The 20,941-nt window shown below is 35.4% G+C and overlaps 1 protein-coding gene across 1 annotated transcript; it reads right to left on the bottom strand.

Moving 5' to 3' along the window:
• Positions 1 to 4,092: 4,092 nt before the first annotated feature.
• On the bottom strand, positions 4,093 to 6,132 carry LOC111887917 (non-specific lipid-transfer protein 1). The gene is made up of 2 exons (XM_023884052.3): positions 5,729 to 6,132; positions 4,093 to 4,371 (listed from the first exon to the last, which is right to left on the bottom strand). The coding sequence occupies exons 1-2, from the start codon at positions 6,076 to 6,078 to the stop codon at positions 4,362 to 4,364; spliced, it is 360 nt and encodes a 119-aa protein (XP_023739820.1). The 5' UTR covers positions 6,079 to 6,132; the 3' UTR covers positions 4,093 to 4,361.
• Between the last annotated feature and the right edge of the window lie 14,809 nt (positions 6,133 to 20,941).

Raw genomic sequence — 20,941 nt, 5'->3', positions numbered from 1 at the left:
ACATAGCTGTCACTATAACTACTTTGCAATGCCTTATTTTCATGGGGACAAGTTTCTTTCATCAATAAAAACGAGAACATCGTCCATCCAACAGCCCACCATGACCTACAAAGAATTCTCCAAAACACAATCAAGGAAAAGATGAGTCGTAAACTCTATATGGTCTTAACAAAAAAGGGCACAAAATGGATTCTAGTGGATAATATATTATGAAGTAATCTCCAAATAAAATATTATTTTTAATTGGAGTATACTTATACTTATTCTGACATGTGATCAACAGACTAGTTGGAAGGATATTGTCATCAATATAGGCTCCTATAGCACTAACTGAAAATTCCCCGATTTCATCTAAAGACCGAAGTCCAAGTTCCAATTGGCGAGCCTAATATGCACAAGTATACTCATCAAACAGTTGAATTGGTGAGCTTCGGCTCCTCTCCATATAGGACGTCTCAAATTCCAATTTTCCATCATATCCTTCCATTTATCACAAATATTACAATTTTGAATATTCTCCAACCCAAATAGTTTAAGGAATTTATTTTTAAGAATAAAGTTTTCACGCCAACTATTGTTTCAAAAACTAATTTATTCATTCCATTCCTTCCTTTCTTTCTCAAAGTATTGCAGTCAATAACATTTGTTATGTGATCGGTTTAATTGGTTTTAGTTCAGTAATATCGGTTTTCATTGATTCTAATTAATTGTAAAACCAAACCAAACCAAATAAGCTTTGGTGTAATTGGTTTTAGATGATTCAGTTTCCGATTATTCTTTCTTGTTTACCTAGTAAACCAAATTCCATATGTTTTAGGCCAAATGCTCATTTGATGGGAATTATTGGAAGATTTGGTCAAACCAATGCTTTGGAGGACTTGCTCGGTTTAAAGAAATCGAGAAATTAAGTAAGGCCTCGTTTGATACGCATCTTTCCAAGTCTAAACAGATCTTTCTGGCTGAATGGACCGGAAAGACTGTTTGATTTGCACAAAAAAAAATGTATTTCCCGTTAAGATATGTCTTTCCCAGAAAGCCCCAAAATCATATCTTTCTGGCTGAATGGGCTGGAAATACAATTATACACCAAACCCCGTCTATTTTTTTTTCTTTATTGGATTATTAATTTTTAAAATAACTTTTTTTTAATTTATTTTTTTATTGAATTATTACTTTTTTTCATCATTCAGCACAATCATCAGATGTACAATCAAACAATATGGTTTCTTTTTCAGTCAGAAAACTTTCCCAGACAGCACTTTACCAGACATCACTTTCCCAGACAGAAACTATTAAACGGGACCTAATTGAAACAATTGGGTAAACCTATTTTTATGGCGTGTTTGACAAAACTAACTGTTAGTTGATAGTGTTTTGTTAAACGCTACGTGAGATAACTTTTAGATTTAGAGCATTTTGTTTAAACTAAATGCTAAAAATTTATAGTGTCAAACGAGGTTTTTTGTTCAAAATAAAGCATTTTTGTAAAACGCTAGAAGCTGTTTAATCTTTTATCTGTATTTTTGGCTACTTTGCTTCCATAATTAAAATGATACGACTGTCCATATCTGTTCACATCTCAAAACCATTTAGAAACCCTGGTAAGTGAGAGATTCATGACTACATCGTAAATAATAAATATTTTAGGTTTTCCGTCGAATAAAGTTATAGTATGGGTTTTTAGATGTAAACTATTAGTTCCTTTATGATTATTGTCACATATTGTAATCAACCCTGTAGGGCTATGGCAAAAGAAACCAATGTAAAATCGATACATTAATGTTTACAATTCTTGTATTTTAAATAATTGAACAAAATAATACATATTGCAGAAATTAATTTATATGAATTAATTATAATTACCGAAACCAAAGAAAAAAAAATGAAGAATTAGTAGCGATTCGGCCTCACTGGATTGGAAATTTCTGTTGGGCTGATAATTTAAAAGTAGGGTGGGCAGAATCACATGGAAATGGATATTTACCGGGCCAGTCATGCTCTTCATTATTAAACCCAAGTGTTATGCATAATTGCATATCAATCAATTCGTTTTGATTTAAAATTATAAAAAGTAATATTTTATTATTTTAGAATAATTGCAGAAATGATCACTCTTGAGTTAAAAAAAAAATTAAAATTTTCAGTGCGAACGGTTCTTGTATGAATTTTGTTCTCACGTATGAAAATATATTTTTTTACCCCTTTTTTAATATATTTAAACCTTTTTATTACTTAATAATATATATAAATATAAAATTAGAGGGACCTTCTAAACCTTTTCCTTTCTACATATCGCCATCGCCATGACTCCATCCGCCCACTGAACATCAATGCCATTCTTCATAATCTTTTTGATATAATAACATCTTCAATGCATACAATTCTCTATAAAATTAATAAAAGATTTAATAAATTGACATGTTAACATTTATATACTTATATCCTTTTATATAAGTTTCCTTTAACACATCTCAAATATATATAATTCTATAAAGTTCAATGGATTCCACATCAATATCTTTTATATGAACGATAGCAACCGCGACGACAAATTTTGGCTATGGGACTGAAGAAATTAATGGTCGAAATTCAATTTTATTTATAATCAAAATATTGCGAGATGATGGATTTTTTTTATGTCTATTGGTTTTACGGTCATATTTTTTTTTTCTTTGTAAACAAAACTGAAAAATCTCCACAAAATGAACATAGTTATGAAACTTTAAAAAAAAATCTAAACCCCAAAAAAACATCTCCAAAAATTTAGAGGGTCCTTCTATTTACTATACTAGTAAGTTATAAAAATATATTTAAAAAAAAAAAGTTTTCTAAGGGTTCATATTTTAATTCAAAGTAATTTTAATTTTGAAAAAATATGACATAAATTATTTTTTCTCCAATTTTTTTTAAAAGTTAAAAGGTTGTTTATCTTACTATTTCAGTAAGTTCTAAAAAAGTTCAAAAATATTACTATTAGGGTAAAAAAAAATTTAAAGTTGTCTAAGTTCTCTAGATGATTATAAGTTAACACATATTTATTGTACAATATAATTCCTTTTAAGAATCATTTGAAGCAATGATATATTGTACCTAAAAATTTTACCTTAACTTTAGAGTCAATCTTGTGCCAAATATGTTTGTTTGCAATCAATATGCTCAAGAACCACAAACCCCATGCAATGGATTTCAAATGTTGTTACCCGTTATGATGCGATCAAGATCTAGTGTTAAGAGTATGAAATACTTTGGAGAGGGGGAAGAAGTAGTATTGGTGTCATTGATCATGGAAGTCGGGAAGCCGAAAGGAGAAAGACGTTGGCAGTAAAATGTACATGTTTTAGAAAATTAGGATTTATGAAAAAAACTTTGATACAATTTAGAATTGTACTCTTCCATGAACCATTTTACCCTATTAGCAAGCAATTAAGCACAATGTTACACGAGTTGTAATTGGTTATACAAAATATACCTAACATGAACCCGACTATACATCATCTATATATGTATTGACATAAAACACCAACATAAAAATCGATAAAGCTATTGATGGTGAGATTCTGACATTAATCAACACAAATAGCTCATTTTTGTCATTTTTAGACAAATTAGCTATTAAAAATTCATTAATTTTAGATTGTGACTTGGAATTGGACGGCCTAGATGGACATATTGGTATGGTCAAAAAATGTTAGGGTTTTCAGTAATAAATATATGTAGCTAGTGTTCCGAATGTATCATAAGAAACAACTAAATAATAGCAAATATCTCCGGTTCCTATCCAGAGACGTATGTCATAGACGGGACCCTATTAATCCTTTATTAGTTTTCTTGTTTTTTTCTCAATGGTTTCCTTTACATATGGCTATTTAAAAAAAAAAAAAAAAAAATCAGTCGTTAGCTATTTTAAAATCTGTTCCCAACGTCTTGGTTGTAGAAGAAATGTTTGGCATAGAATATGAGGAAAGTCGAGAAACCTTATTGCATAATTGTTTTGAGAAATTTGTCTTAAAAAAAAAACTAAATTATATATTGTTTTCCGTGTGGAATCTTTAACTTTAGAATCATACTAGACTAACGTTTAGACGATTGACAGATTGAAAATCATTACATTATTTTCACGATATTGGACATATTCAAAATAAAATATATAATGTAATCCTTGTAAGGAAGTGCATTTCCTTTCACATCACATACTCATAGATTTCAAAGTAGAAATCGTTACTACTGAGCAACAACAAATACACCAAATTATTAAGAGACTGGTCTCGGTCTTGGTTCCTAAGTAGGGAATTATGACTTTATTGCCGGGATAGTACAAGTATGCCTCAATGCCACATTTTTGCTTCTTCAATATTTCCTCTTCACTGGATCCTACACAAGGAAAATGAAAAGGAGCTATGTAAATAATAATTGATGGTTCAATAATGCACCCCCTATAATTTAAGGTTATCTTGAATGAATCTCAACCACACCATAAAATAATATAAAATACAAAAACACAATTTATTATATATATCTGCATATGAAAAAATATTTATATTATTTTGTTGTTTAGAAAAAGAAAAATTATATTTTGCCTATCGCTTTTATCCAATTTTATTTATATGATGTGAATATTAAATGTGACGAGGATAATAAAATTATATTTTGCATATCGCTTTTATCCAAATCTCCAATGATCGGTTTTATGTATATGATGTGAATATTAAATGTGACGAGGATAATAAAATGAGTGGTCCATGTCATCCCTTTACCTTTCATAATGTATCATAATGTAAACTTAACTATCAGCCACATTATATTGTACAGAGTTTTATATCTTGATACGTTATAAAAGGTAAAAAGATAACATAAACTACTCAATGGACTATTTATATCGTCAATCTTATCACATAATTGGAACGTATTAATAGATTTTTACTGGGAATTTAAATATAAGCGATATGTAGAAAATAATATATGTATTTTCCTGAACCAGAAAACAATAGTTTTTCCGAATGTATTGCATAATAGACTGTGCTTTTTGTATTTTGCATGTAATGTTATACTAGTATTAAATAAATTAAGCTTTGATAAAAATATATTATGGAACTTAAGATAGATAATAATTTATCTTCATTCCTTTTTTATTTTGGTCAGTAATAATTAAGGAAATACATTTAATTTTTAATAATCCTAAGAAAATACTAAAATTTTCTAAATTTTCTAAATGCCCTATATATTTTAATTTATAAGATAAGGAATTTTGAAAGTATATTGGTGTTTGACACCATCTATATTAATAACTAGTTGTGAGACCCGTATATTATACGCGTTGATTAAAGAAAAATGTTAAATAAAAACAATTAAATGAAAAGTTTATTTGAATTTGAAAATTATGAGAAAAAAGACATGCAAAAAATATATTAATTAAATTTTGTGTTTAGTTATCAAACTCGTGTATTAAATAGGTTAATTATAACAAAATGTAAAAAACAAATGTTTAAACTATAAATTTATTTGAAATTAAAATTGAAATTGAAATTTAAAATTTAAAATTTAAAATTAATAGTCATTATGGTATGTTTAATTTATGGAAACTAAATTAATGATATATTGAGAATGAAAAATAAATATATCTCAAAATTAGGACAAAATGATATGTGCCTAATTAAACAAGAGAAAGACATGTAGCAAAATTATTCTTATTTATTAGGGTAGATAATGAAAATGAAGCAACAAGTTGTACCTATTGCAGTCGGTGGAGGGGCTGATCTTGTAGGGTAAGTTGACACCACATTTTCCGGGGAGACTAGCGGCGTAATTACCACTAACACCACGGTAAGACGAAGAAGCACTCTTCAGGCAATTGCAAATGGTCTTACGGTCACTGGTGGTTCTAGCCGCATTCCTAAGCCCTCTAACTCCAGTACAGCACGGCTGTGGAGGAGTTCCGCCGTTCCTTAGGTAGCCAAGGCATGGTGCCACGGCGCCCACCACCTGACCACATGTCACAGCTTCCACCTCCGGCGTCAGCAACCCCATGTAAACCACCAGCAAGACCACTGCGCATGACACCTTCATAAGCATAGCCGTCATTGCTAGATGAGAGAATTTGGATGTAAATTGGTTTAAATATGTGGAATGAAATGGCTGTGAAGGTGGGAGTTATATAGGAGGTGCTGCTTCTCGGCGGCGAAAGTATATACATTTATTATTTGAACTCATGAGAGTTTTTTTTAATATATTTTATTTTAATTTATGAGATTTTTTATTTAGCAATTACATATTTCTAATATTTTTTAAGTATGAAACATTCTATTATTTTCAACTTTTAAACAAATAAAGTTTGTAATATATATATATATATATATATATATATATATATATATATATATATATATATATATATATATATATATATATATATATATATATATATATATATATATATATATATATGAGTGTTCAAATGAGAAAAAAAAATAAGGTTGAGAATGAGGGAATTATTCCGAGTCACATTTATTTTGCCACAAAACACTTTGGCATACCGGCGGAAATTGATAATGGAAAAACATTTGTTTTCCAACAAAACATGGTTCCTTAAACTATGCTAATAATTACCTTAATATATACAAAAACATTTTTATTTTTTATTTTTAAAAACTATTTTTATCGAAAAATTATTTTAAATATATCAAAATTCATAATTTTTTATTCTCTATAAATAGACATCATATTGATATAGTTTTAAAATAAAATAAGAAAATTATTTTTTTAGAGTTTCAGCTCTTGTTATTCATAAGTAAAATTACAGTTAATCCATTATTCACTCATTAATAAAACGTATGTTTAACTTTTTTTATAATTTGAGTATCGTTCATGTATGAATATAACACGTAATAAAGTTTCTTACTTAAAATATACTTTTTACATCATCTTTCGTCATATATTATATTTATATATGAATAAAATGTGTATTAGTTGTCGTCATATTTTATATTTAAATATAAATAAAACATTTATCTGATTTTTGTTACAGTTAATTTGCTATTCATATATGAATAAGTAGTATAAATGATACTTAAACTGTAAAAAAAATAATCATATTTTTTATTCATAAATGAATAACGAATGTACTGTAGTAAAAGTCTGATGGATTTTTAAAACTATATATATATATATATATATATATATATATATATATATATATATATATATATATATATATATATATATATATATGGATTTCTATTTATAGAGAATAAAAAATTATGAATTTTGATATATTTAAAATCATTTTTCGATAAAAATAGCTCCTTCAAAATTATAAAAACGAAAAAAAAAACTATGTTTTTGTATATATTAAGGTAATGATTAGCATTGTTTAAGGAAACATGTTTTTTTGGAAAACACATGTGTATTCCTTTCTCATTCTGCCGGTACGATAGAGGTTTTTGCGGCAAATAAAATGAGTGGCTGAGAAATGATTCCCCCATTCTCAACATTTTTCATTTTTTCAATTCAACTTACCCTCTCTCTCTCTCTCTCTATATATATATATATATATATATATATATATATATATATATATATATATATATATATGTACACTTATATATATTTGGTCCTTAAGTTTTTTTTGTTCACATTTAACCGTTCAACTTGTTTTTTTGTCCATATTCAGTTATTGTAACTGATTAGGAAGGGCTAGGCCCATTGTCATGGGTTGGGCCCAATGTGCGGGATGGGCGCAATGTTATGTATGATATGTGGTATTTTAGGGAACTCTCTAAGCTTCATGCTTACAGTTTTATGTTTATTGTTTCAGGTACTTCCGGTACGAAAGGGAAGAGACTGACGTGACTACACAACACCACCCCAAAGTTTTTCGCATTGACTATTTATGATTTTTACTTTGATGTTTACATGATATAATCACTTTGATTGGTTTTGGAACAAGTCATTTTTATGGTTTAAGTTCTTTTAAAATTAAATTTTTACTATGAAATTTTTAGGCGTTACAAGTTGGCATCAGAGCCTTGGTTTGAAGGATTCGGGAACACTCTCAGTTGTGACTGAACTCAAATTAAGGAATTGGTAATCTTTTAAAAGAAAACAAGTTTCTCAAAAGATTTTATAAAGAAAAAGGGGGTGTGATGTGTGCAATTAGCCGAGCTCAAGTAAGTGATTCCCAGAATACCCATATATGTAGATGTGTTATATGATACAGAATGTTTGCATGATAGGATAAGGCTAAGGGTATCTTCAGGAATTTCATGACAGATTGGCCTAATTTGTGATGCCTTGTAGCCTAGGAGGAATTAGATGTTAAGTTAGATTTGGAATCTATATTAGTGGAAGTGATTGTTAAGTGTATGCTTTAAAAATTGTATACGATTAGGATCATATTGCCCTAGAATGACTAATTTGGCCTTATTTCCTGTTCCTCGCCTGGTTGTGGTCCTAGGGTATAATTATTTATTCAACAATCTATTTAATCCCATATTGTATATAATTTGTATGTACAAGGCAACCGACAGTGATAGTGGAAGTTCTTGGCATGGTAGTAGCAAGTGAGTTTAAGTTGTCCTTTGAATGTTTTGTGGCTTGGGGTGTTATTGAACGAATGTTTCTTTCTTTGTGCTTTATGGGATCCTTAATGATGTGGGTTAACTAATAAGTGATTATGTTAAGTTACATGTTGCAAAGGTTACATAATCTTAGAGTGATTGATTTGGACCTATTACACAGATCTCGTTCGAGTCTAACCGTTGTAGGGTTGAGTCTTTTAGTCAAAGGATTATCTAAGCTTTGTTGCATGTGATTGTATTCATGAAGTAATTAGCTGACATTAGTGAGAGTTCTTCAACATTTGATGATAGGGTGAGGAACCTAGGAGAATTTAGTGGGTTTGGATGCGCTGTTAGCGGTTACTTGGAGTACCAGTTTGAGAAGGTGACTTACAGGATTCCAGATCATTCTTGAGGAAAATATGGATAAGTGTGAAAGGTAGTATTGGGCTCATACTACTGAATGTAACAACCAAAATTATGTTATGTCTTGAAACCCTAAGGAATGTTAATTTTTGCAAAAATGGTCCCTTAAGTATGTTGGGCGTACTTAAGTGTACGCTTAGCGTACTGCATGGAAGTGGTCACGGAGGAATCAGGGTACACTGGGCGTACCTTGAGTTACGCGGGGCGTACGCGCCAGGGACGGAAAACCCTAAATTTCTAGACTTGAGGTCTATTTAAACAACGTTAAGCCCCTTGGACTAAACCCTAGTGAGCCTCCACAGCCTTAGAACGTCCATATACTCCGGTAAACCTTGTGAGATCATTCTTGAGCCTTAAATAGTGCATTTGTGTCCTTTTAGTGTGTATTTCAAGAAGAAGGGGTGGCCAAGCAAGCTTGGATCAAGTGGGTGCTTCAAGATCCTACACCAAAATCATCTTGCAAAGCTTCTGGAGGTAAAAAGCTTGCATCTTTCCTTTCTAATCTTTAGATCTAGCTAGGGTTTTGGTGGTTTGTCCCTTTAATGAACTGTGGACCTCTTTTGTTGAGCTAAGCCTCCCCTTTTGATATGAAAGACAGATATGAGGTCCCCTAGTCATTTAAAAGTATAAAAATGGAAGCTTGATGAGAGTTTTGACCTCATGCATGGGTAAAAGACCTTGGGAAAGGTCTTAATGGAGTGGTTGGGTGTGTATGAGACATGCAAGGGCATAAAGTTGCCAGCTTTATGCCTTAGGACATCTTTTTAGACTTAGATCTAGCTTTCGGACGTGAGGGATTCGAGCATTAAGCACTTAATGGAAAGAGTGCTTAAAATGGTTGTATGTTGGGCGTAACTGGCTGTATGCGGCGTGTAGTCCCTAGACCTTAAGTACGCTGAGCGTACCAGGGTGGTACGCTGGGCGTACGTAGCTTAGTTGGGCCCTAAGATGTTTTGGGCCTTTGGGCCAAATTTGGTTGTTGGGCTTGATTGGATTCTGTGAGATAGAGGCCTTTTCAACTGTTTGGGCTGTGGACTTATCAGTTGGGTCTTATTGGGCCAAGGGGCCCATTAAGGATATTGGAGTTGGGGTCCATTTTCAAGAAAAGGGTAACTGGGCCTTGGGGGTAGAGTTTGAAGGTTGGGCCTTTCCTTGGGTAATTTAAGGTCTTATCATTGATTATATTATTATTGTTATTATTCAGCTCGGGAGGTTGTGGATTATTAGGAGGGCAATATTCGTATTCATCGGACGGAAGTGAGTCTTCTCACCATACCCATGGGTATAAGGCAACAAGGTCGGCCCATTATGTGTTTATGGTATATATGTTAGTCACTCTGTGATTTGATCTGATATGTGATTATGTGTTTTGCATGAAGACCCTGGGGGATCCTGTGGCATTGGATGTAAGACCATGTGGGGTAGCCCATGGCAGTCCTAAGTAAAGATCATGTGGAGTAGCCCATGACATTGGATGTAAGACCATGTGGGGTAGCCTATGGCAGTCCTAGGTAAAGACCATGTGGGGTAGCCCATGGCATTGGATGTAAGACCATGTGGGGTAGCCCATGGCAATCCTAGGTAAAGACCATGTGGGGTAGCCCATGGCATTCTTGCTAGTTTTATGTAGGCATGGCTTATGTGATATGTGTGTAGCTTTGATTAGCTACTTGGATATGTGTATGTAAGGTGTGTGGTATGCTCTGGGGAACTCACTAAGCATTTCGTATACAGGTTGTTGATTTATTTCAAGTACTTCTGAGCCCAAGGGCAAGGGCAAGGCGTGATGACGCGGCGTGCACTCTATCTCTCTTTTTGTGTGTTTGGGACCCTCCGATGTTTTAAAGAAGGAAAAAATGATGTAATGAATGTTGATTTGAAAACAAATGTTTTGGGAATTTATGGTTTATGAGATTGGATTTGATTAACTAAAAATGAAAAAATTTGTTTGTAAAATTGGGTGGTTACACTGAAAGCACGGGGATCCGTACTCGAATCAAGGAAAGTCACGGAGATTATAGGTAGCCTGTAGGATGAGGAATTTTGTGGGTATGTTCTGATTATTGTATGGTTGCTTTTTAGAATGGTGGTGAGCACTCGTGGAGGAGGATCTTGTTTAAGGTCATGTGTTGGTGCTGAGCCGATTGATGAGCAAATATGGGATTTCATCCCGTCAGAGATTATCAACGGTAATTTGAAGTAGACTCATGTGATCTTAGGTAAGGTCAAGGAGGGGATCATGGAGATTATGGACGAGCGTCTGGGTACGTTTCGCATTGAGATTATGGCTTTTGTAGGAGCTCACACTCTTAATTTCCGTGAGTTTAGTGCTTGCTGGGCACTCGAGTTCTTTGGGGAGAAGGACCCCATTGCTAGTAGGAGGTGGTTAGCAAACATGGTGAAAACTTTCCAGAAGAGTTTCTACCCCGAGGGGTCGAAGGTCAAATTTGCATCTTGTCTTCTGAAAGACAGAGCTCGTGGCTGGTGGGAGGCGGTAGAGTTCGCTTTGGGAGGCGAGGCCATTGAGACGATGACTTGGGATGAATTTGCGACCCAATCTAGGATTATATTTATACCAGCTATCAAGGTGCAGCAGTTGGTGAGGGAGTTTTAGGACCTTCGCCTGACGACTGAGACTATGGCGGAGATCACCGCCAAATTCAGGGAGATGGCCTTATTTGTTTTGCAGTATACTGCGGATGAGGAGATGAAGAATAAAGGTACTACGATATGCTGCGAGCTGATATTAGGGAATTTGTTAGCATGTCCAACTGCAAGACCCGGAAGGACATGATTCATAGATCCCGAGAAGGGGACATTGAGTTGCAGCTTCTGTTGAAGCGTAGACCAGAGTAGGTTCAAACTGTAGTGGGCCAAGCAAAAAGGCTAAAGCCTCATGATTTAGGATTAGGAGACCATCGGGTTTGGGTCCGTTGTGCCAAGTATGGGAGGTCTCATGAAGGAAACTATAATGAGAAAGGAAGGGAATGTTTCAGTTGCGTCCTGACTGGTCATTTTAGCAGGAATTATCCTCGAGACTTGATTTTGATGTGTTTCCACTACAACCAGGTGGGCCACAAGAAGGTCGACTGTTCGAGGCTGATGAGTGGAACAGTCAGAGCACCTGCTCCATCTATATTGAAGATTACCAACAACTGCGAGGGCAGGGCAGAGGCTCCAGCGGTGAGGAGCCAAGCATTCTAATTGCACGCTAAGGAGACTCGAGTTCTACAAGATGCTATCGCATGCATGTTTAATTTTTGATTTCCTCGTGCCTTATTATATTTATGATTTTGCTCATATGTTTATATATGTGAGATGTTATGTTCATTTTAGTTAAGTCCCCACCTAAGGATCATAGTTCTTTATGATTGACCAGCAATTATTATCAAAGGATCATCATATGCCATTTTTCATACTGAGAGTCATGCTTGAAGAGTATCCGGTTGATCAGGCGGTAGGCATCATTTCGAGAGGCGGCGAGCAACAATGGTGTGAGCATAGACAGAAGCAACCTGAGTGTCTTGCTAAAAGGACTAGCAGTCGGATCAATGTTTTAGATTCAACATGACATATCGGAAGGAGTTGTAGTGTAAGTCATTAGATCAGTGGAAATCAAGATCATTGAGATCTTTCATGGTTGAGAGGTATAAGGGATTGATCAGAACGTAAGTGCAGAGCAAGATCCTACCAGTTTCCTGTTTTAATTGATGTGCGTGTATTCCTCACATCATAAGATTTTAGGCCAAGATCTCTTGGTAGTTGGTTGTCCCTTCTGGGACAGTGAAGTAAGAGTTCCAGGTATTTATGACGCTCAGGTTGGATTTCACTTGATGGTTAATTATCTCATTGAGTTGATCGCTACCATCAGTAGGGTAAGAGTAGTGGTGACTTATCACTTCTAGGTGTGAGTGATGTATCGTTCGCACGAGTTTTTTCAGCCGTTGGAATGGTCAAGAGGATTCAAGATGTATCTGTTAGCGATGTCATGAGGGCATCAGACTTTCAGCAAGTAATTTGTTGGATTGGTGATCCATCTGATTCAATCAAGGGTTTATTCATACTATTTCATCAGTTGAAGTTACTCAAGGATCTAGAATTGTATCAGGGAAGGTGCTTTGGGTGCATCGATGTTTCCATGCAAGGATAGAAAATTGTCTAATCTGGTTTGTGGAGTGGATACCCTAGGCAAGTGGAGAGCCAGTTATAGTCGCAATATGGACTAGGATTTGCATAGAGAATGAGGATTCAGGTTATCTTGTCGAATATATGACGCATCAGAAGTGGCGCATGGTGGATATGTGATCAGGTTCAGGTTCAAGGTTGTGTTAGAGCAACTCTACCTATTATTTTCTATTAAAGGCTTTGGGCTTTGAAACATGACCCGAACGCCTGATTGAAGTATAGTTGGATGAGGTTCTGACTCATGATTCATTATGGTTTGGTATGGTAGATGGATGGCAATACCATGAGTCGGATCCATGGTTGTTGTGGAAGTGTAGTAAGACTACGGGGTAGTCGTAGCATTTACAAGGTTGATAGGCTATTGTGGAAGTGTTGTATGTCTATAATAAGAGTCGTAGCATTCACCAAGATGAGATAGACCATTGTATGAGTGGTCGATGGGTTGTAGGAGGATCACAATGCACACATGGGTTAAGTCGGACTGTTATTGTTGTTTGACCACTCCTTGTTAGGAAAGAGGATTGTTGGAGCGGTAATGATCTTTTAGGCTTGTGTAGCCCTTAGTTGGGTGAGACTCATAGGCGAGGCCCGTTTGGTTATGATAGATTGAGTAAGATCCGTGGGCGAGGCCCGATTGGTTAGGTTAACTTGGGTAAGCAGACCATTTAGACACTCAAGGATATGAATAGGCAGGTAGTGATTGTCGTAGCCTCCAGACCAGTGATGGAATGATGGCGAGATCAGGGTGATCGGCGAGCTAGAGCATCCTAGCAGATTATATAGTGTCGTGGTTGATCATGATGCAGTAAGTGCGTGAATCCTATGGGTGGGACCTGGGAGTAATTGGATTAGTTAAGGTGTTAGGTCATGTTTAGAGTTGGGAGACTCTATGATCAAAAGATTGAATCCTTGTGGTGATTAGGCTAGGGAAGCCTTTATCAGTTAGACTCTTAGGTAGAGCCTCGTCGTGCGACCATGCGTGAGATTATCGGTCTCAATAGAAGGTTAGGGATTTTGCATCCCAGTTTAGTAGAAGGATAACATGGATACGGAGATCTCAGATAGATCAGATATGCATATTTTTATTATCAGGGTGCGGGTGATGTTTGGGTTTGGCACCTATGGGCGAGATTCATGTTGGAAGTTGCCTTGTTATCAAATGAAATGGTTCAGCAATAATGAAAGGTCAAAATTATGTATTTCCAATTGTCAGCAAGATAGTTCATGAATGAAAGGGTTTCATTCGGTTTGGGATGCAAATTAGAGTCTTTATGGAGATGAGATGAGATGAGATGGTTATGTCTATTAGTAAGTCAAACACTGTTTAGGGTTTTTAGTTTTCGGGCAGGGCAGTTGGAATCCTCCATAGATGTCATGGGCGGAGGATTGAGGTTCGATTTTCCATCAGGATATGTGGTCTCTGCTAAGATTGTGGCTATGATAGTAGAAATAGAAGGCATTCGTCCGCATGAGAGGACTTCTCCCTCCAAATTAGTATCTAGGAAGTTCTAGCAGGGTTGTCGGCTAGTTGTACGGAATGATTTCGAGGACGAAATCTAATTTAAGTGGGGGAGAGTTGTAACACCCATGCTCTAGGCTAGTTATCTTTATTTTTTCAGGGGCTAAAGATGCAATATTAGGAAAAACTTTATGCCATAGAGTGGAGCAAGGATGCCCCTGGCGTGACATCGTATAAAAGCACACATGTTTTTTTGGACTGCCACGGTGTGGCCAAGGGTTGCCACAGTGTGGTAGCTGTTATGGACCAAGCCCATAATTCTTTTAGGATTCCATTCATATTTAAACCTATCTAAGTCATTTATAGGGTTCATTCCATCCTCCAACACCATTTTACCTCAGAGAAACCCTAGCCCTAATTCCCTTGCTGAATTGTGGCCTTTTGGACCATTTGTTGGCTTGGAGAAGAAGAGAAGAAGGAGAAGAAGGTGCACTATTGGTGGATCTTGCAAGGAAACAACATCATCAACATCTCACATTGCTTCCGGACCTTTGTACGTGTCAAAGGCTCAAACTTTATGGCTTGAAGTGGTTAGATCTAAGATATTTGTCACACGTTTTCATGATTAAGCAAATTTGAGTGGAAGGAACACATAAAGTTGGCAACTTTATGACTATCCTGAGTCCCATAAGCAACATATATCGTAGATCTAGACCTTGGTTGGGGTTCTTGACCTTGCATGAGTTTTTGGTCATTTTTAGCTCATTTTGACCTAAAATGGACTCTAGACGTGTATTGGACATGCATGTCTATAAAGCTCCCATACTTATGATAAATCTAGTATTAGAAACTCCTCTAGAGTGGTCGGGTTAAGGATTTTTGGATTAAGGCTTAGTGGTTAAGACACTATTGTATTTAGTCTTATTTGGACCTAGGGTTGAGATCTTGATCTGTTTGGGTGTTTTAATGGATAAAGTCAAAAACTTTTTCCATTTAGACCATAAAATGGACTATATATCAGTGTTAGAACTCTTGGAATTGAAGAAAACAACTTAATTCATTAAGTTGTTGGAAACCCAGCGCCCATGGTGTGGCCTTAGGTTGTCACGACATAACGACTTGGAAATGCCCGTTTGTTCGATTGTATCAGGGCGACAACATGGCGATGGATGGCCACTACGTGGCGGTCGACTAAAGTCAACATTTACCGTTAACATTTGACCTGGGTTGACTTTTGGTCAAGATGGTTGGTTTTAGTGTGTAGACTAAGCTAGGACCTTGTATGTTGTGATAGGAGTGACGTAGCAGCGGTTACGAGGCCTTGAGCTATGGTTTAGCTGATTTGGGAGTCAGTTGAGCCTCTTCATTGTACTTGTGGATCGAAGGCACCAATGTCAGCTCACTAGAATGTGTTATGTAGGATTCTAGTTGTCTTTGTGACTCTTACATTGGGTTGGGTTCATTAGCATGCATTTAGGGCTAGGCCCATTTTCACAAGTGGGTTGGACCCATTGTATGTTGGTCTAGGCTCATTGTATGTCAGGATAGGCCTATTTGTATGTTGGGTTGGGCCCATTGATTAGAAAGTGTTAGGCCTATTATCATGGGTTTGGCCTAATGTATGTGTTAGGCTCGATGTTATGTATGATATATGGTATTTTAAGGAACTCGCTAAGCTTCATGGTTACGATTTTATGTTTATGGCTTCAAGTACTTTCGGTACAAAAGGGAAGGGCCCGACGGGACTCAATAGCATCCCCTAGAATTTTCGGCATTGGTTGTTTATGACTTTTACTCTGATGTTTACATGATATAATCACTTTTATTGGTTATGGAACAACTCATTTGTATGGGATTAATTGCATTAATTAAAAGTAGAAGGACTAAAGGTGACAATGTTCAAAAGTTAAGCATTGACCAATTCTAGAGCCTACCATAGAGGGTACGGTTTCTAGAGGGTCTCTAGAGAGTTTCTAGAGGTATTCTTGGGCTCTAAGAAATTTTATAATGCCTTAGGGAGGAAGCAATGGGGTAAGGGTTATTTGAAAGGAACCTGCCTTACATACAACCTTCCTAACACCTATATAAACCTCTAAGGGTTTAGAATTTTGAAATTCATATTATTCTAAGAGCTTAGATTCAAAATTATTCCTTCTCCGCATCTCTCCTCTTTAGCTTCCAATTTCAAGGGTTTGGGTGTGAGCCACTAAAGGCACGAGACTTCTGGTGTTTGCTTTCTAAAGACCAATCAAGAAGGAATATTTTTTTTATTTTCTATAATAAACAAAAGGTATGCTTTTCTCATAACCCTTTCATAATTTTGAAAATAGTAATGTACTTTTAGGGTTATTGATATTTAATTGTTTGTTGCAAATCATAGTGAAAACACAGATCCTTTAGGTTGCATGTGAACTTAAGGTTTAAGTTTTTCTACCAAAAATAAGATTTTTGTAACCTAAAAAAACCCATTAGTGGTATTAGAGCCATTGTTCTCATTGCTCTTGCAAAAAGTTTAATATATCCAAATTATGGTTTATAGAAACTAAACCCTAAGGAGGCAATTTCCAAAAATCCCTAGGGCTCTTGAAACCCTAGCCTCCACCCTCATATTTTCGATTTAAGAAAGGGTTTTAGAAACCCTAGCATCCTTTGCCCATTTTTGACAATTGGGGTATCCCTTTTAGGGTTTACCTTGTTTCCTTATTTGTTAATTTAAAAGCCTTAAATTTTGAACAATTAAAACCTTATAAACCTAGCCTATTTTTGAAAATTAGAAGGCTTAGGATTAGGATTAAATTTGAATTAGTTAATTAATTGGTTAATGTATAGATAATTATTTAATCCATAATTATTTAATTAACTATTTAATTAAAAGATAAATATTAAATCAAAATTGATTTATTTTAAATTAAATTAATTTCAAAATTTTAAATTTAAACCTAGTATTTTAGAAAAGTTTTAAAGTACACCTTATATTATATATAATTAAAAGACTAATATATTATATGTATAAGACAAGTCAATCAAATCGCTAGTACTCCTCATTTACGAAATCATACTATAAGGAGAGTTTATGGAAGCAGCCTATAAAATGACCATCATTGGGCATCCACTCTTACCCACCGCTCTCTTGTATAGTGGAGGGTTGTTAGCCGAACGGATTTGATAGGACATAATCTCATTCATAAATATAATGATATAAAGTAACTAAACCATTTTTAAAATCCCATTCTTAGTTACTTTAGGAAAAATGTGAAACGTATGCTAATCCATGAAAACACACATCATGCTTTTTATGTCGTTACTGGAGCGTATGTTGGTTAACTGGCACACTAATAGCAACTATAAAGATATATTATGGTAATCTTGAAATTTATCATAGTTGATGGAGTGTGTGTGGTTAACTGGCACATCAATGAGAGATGATAAATGACATCGAGGTTGTCAAGCGAGTTGTGACATCCCCATTTTCTCGGCCAGAAAAGACCGATTTTGTTTATGTTTTATAAAAATTAGAGTACCTCTTTTAATAAAAATGTTGTGGAATTTATTCCCAGTAAAACATGATAAATACGCTATCAAATCATTTCCGAAGAAAAGTATTTTTATTCATTTTAACACATTTGGGATGTCATCGTCAGTACAGAAACATATGTATAAACAGAACTTACATTCATTATCACTAGTGATCTACATATCTTTTAAATCTCTCAGTGTAATGTAACTTCATATTAACACCTGTGACACAAATAAACTGAGTGGGTCAGGTTGGGAAACTTGGTGAGTACATTGGGTTTTCAACCCACAATAATATAATTATTATGTTTTAACATCAAACAATCAACCCAATTACCCATCCCCATTATCTTCTTTACTCTTAAGGATCTACCCTAAGAATCAAATATTCCTCGTTCATTCATTCCTAAGGAATCGGCACGAAGTCCATCGTCACCGGAGTTTAGGCACTAACTCTGCATAGTCGCCAGGATTTATACAATAGGCACTAAGTCCGCATAGTTTCCAGGGTTTAGGCATCAAGTCTGCATGATCACTAGGGTTTAGGCATCAAGTCTGCATGATCGCCAGGGTTTAGGCATCAAGTCTGCATGATCGCCAAGGTTTAGGTATCAAGTCTGCATGATCGCCAGGGTTTAGGCACCAAGTCTACATGATCGCCAGGGTTTAGATTACACCGGGTGAACACATCATTCACAACACCTACAGCTTGCGAGTCTGCTAGTGTTCCATTGGACTGTCTAGAATAGTCCGTGGTGGTCATCCATACTCTACTAGATGACGGGGGCATCATTTGGGAAAGGCTGCTCACATCGTCCACCTCTCACCCTCACCTCGTGGTTTATAACATCTCTCAACTCATCATCCAACTCATATTCCATCTATTACATCTACCAATGTTTTACCCAACATATTATCGTAGATATAAAATACATATACAGTTTAAATGATTTAAAACATGTATAAAATCGTTCATCCAGCATAGACAACAAGTACTCATATAATATGCACACATAGCACGTAATTTATATAAATACTTCATATCTATGTGTAAGATGAAAGTAACTATGCACTTACTTGATAAGGTGGTGACTCAGTACTCGGACAGCGCTTCGTTTACTTTAAAATAATTTCCTTCGACGAAACCTAGTATTATTACCACTAGATTTTAGTCTAATATTTACCGTAACTAAATATTAGTCTTATTATTATTATTATTATTATTATTATTATTATTATTATTATTATTATTATTATTATTATATAAGCGTTTAAACAATACTTTCCAACCACTGTGTACAGACAGGGGCCAGAGATAAAACACCGGAGGGCAGGACCATTTTGGCATATAACACTTCTGAAATCCAACAACCCTATGCGGCCCTTTAAAGCAGATTCCCCATACCGGGAGTAGTTAAAAAGATATTATAACGACACTTATATAAGTCATAATAATAGCTCAAATATTTATTATATGTTCATAATAACAATACTAATTTTAAATATAGACTATATTTAAAATAGGGTAAGCATAACTTACTTACAAGGGGATTTTAGCTAGTAGTCGGGCTCTGCAAGGGCAGAACTTCGTTGCTGAATCTTTTTAAGAAAGATTCGTGCAGCGCTTCAGCGCTCACCTTACTATACTAAAACTACAGAAAGAGAAGTCGAATCACGAGGGACCGAAATGCTCGGGGGATAAGAAGAGAAAGACTCTTGAATCAAGAGAATGGTGCAAGAAATATGAGAGCTAGAGTCTCTTATTTATACTAATTGAATTTTCAAAAACTACTCTCCATAATTACTTAATGACCTTATAATTATATAAAAACCTAAACACCCCTTTATATTACTATTTTAAATAGATTTAATGATATTTGTACTAAACTAATTGTAACGACCCAATTTTCACGCCCAAAAATTTCATTTAAATTAAGTGGTTTGTAAAACATTTGTAGTAAAACATCATCCGATCATATCATTTCATAAAACATATCTCGTGTCTGAAATCCCAAAACATGAAAATAATAATAATGTCAGAGTACAATCCCAGAACATCTCATAATGCAGAAAACCAATATGTGTGTGTATGATGTGCCGCTACCGTGCCAGCTCCTTCCCCTTCGCTGAAGAGGTACCTGAAACCAAAACTGAAAACTATAAGCACGAAGCTTAGTGAGTTCCCCCATCGTACCACATACCATATAATCATATTACATACATACTGCCAGGCATTTCTGGGGTGCCCGACCTACCCGGTACGGCCATTCTGGGGTGTCGACCTACCCGTATGGCCATTCTGGGGTGCCGACCGACCCATGCAGCCATCCTGGGGTGCCGTCCTACCCGTGTCAAGCCATTCTAAGGCGCTGACCTACCTATGTCGAGCCATTCTGGGGTGCTGACTACCCTTCGGTCCTAACAACCGAACCTCGGGGACTATTTCACTCCCTACTACTACTATCACATATATCATAACATAATCTATTGTCAAGCATATATGGGGTGTCCGACCTACCCTTCGGTCCTAACAACCGAATCTCGGGGACTCTTCCCCCTCCTACTACCTCTATCTCATGTAACATATCATGCTAGCAGCTAAACATGTCATAACATACTGTTAGGCATATCTGGGGTGCCTAACCTACCCTTCGGTCCTAACAACCCAACTCTATCACTATCACATACCATATCACGCTAGCATATAACATATCAGGTAGTAACAACATAGATGAATATCACAAAGACAAACATCTAGCATACGATCCCTACTGGTGGACCGGCATTGTGGCCGTAGACCCAC

This window comes from Lactuca sativa, chromosome 5 (genome assembly GCF_002870075.4).
Source record: "Lactuca sativa cultivar Salinas chromosome 5, Lsat_Salinas_v11, whole genome shotgun sequence".
NCBI classification, from domain to species: Eukaryota; Viridiplantae; Streptophyta; class Magnoliopsida; order Asterales; family Asteraceae; genus Lactuca; species Lactuca sativa.
Note: the sequence above shows the minus strand (reverse complement) of the source record. Positions and strands in the feature narration are given on the sequence as shown.

Excerpts from the sequence above, each read along its gene's own strand:
- LOC111887917 (XM_023884052.3), bottom strand. The coding sequence starts at position 6,078 with ATGACGGCTATGCTTATGAAGGTGTCATGCGCAGTGGTCTTGCTGGTG.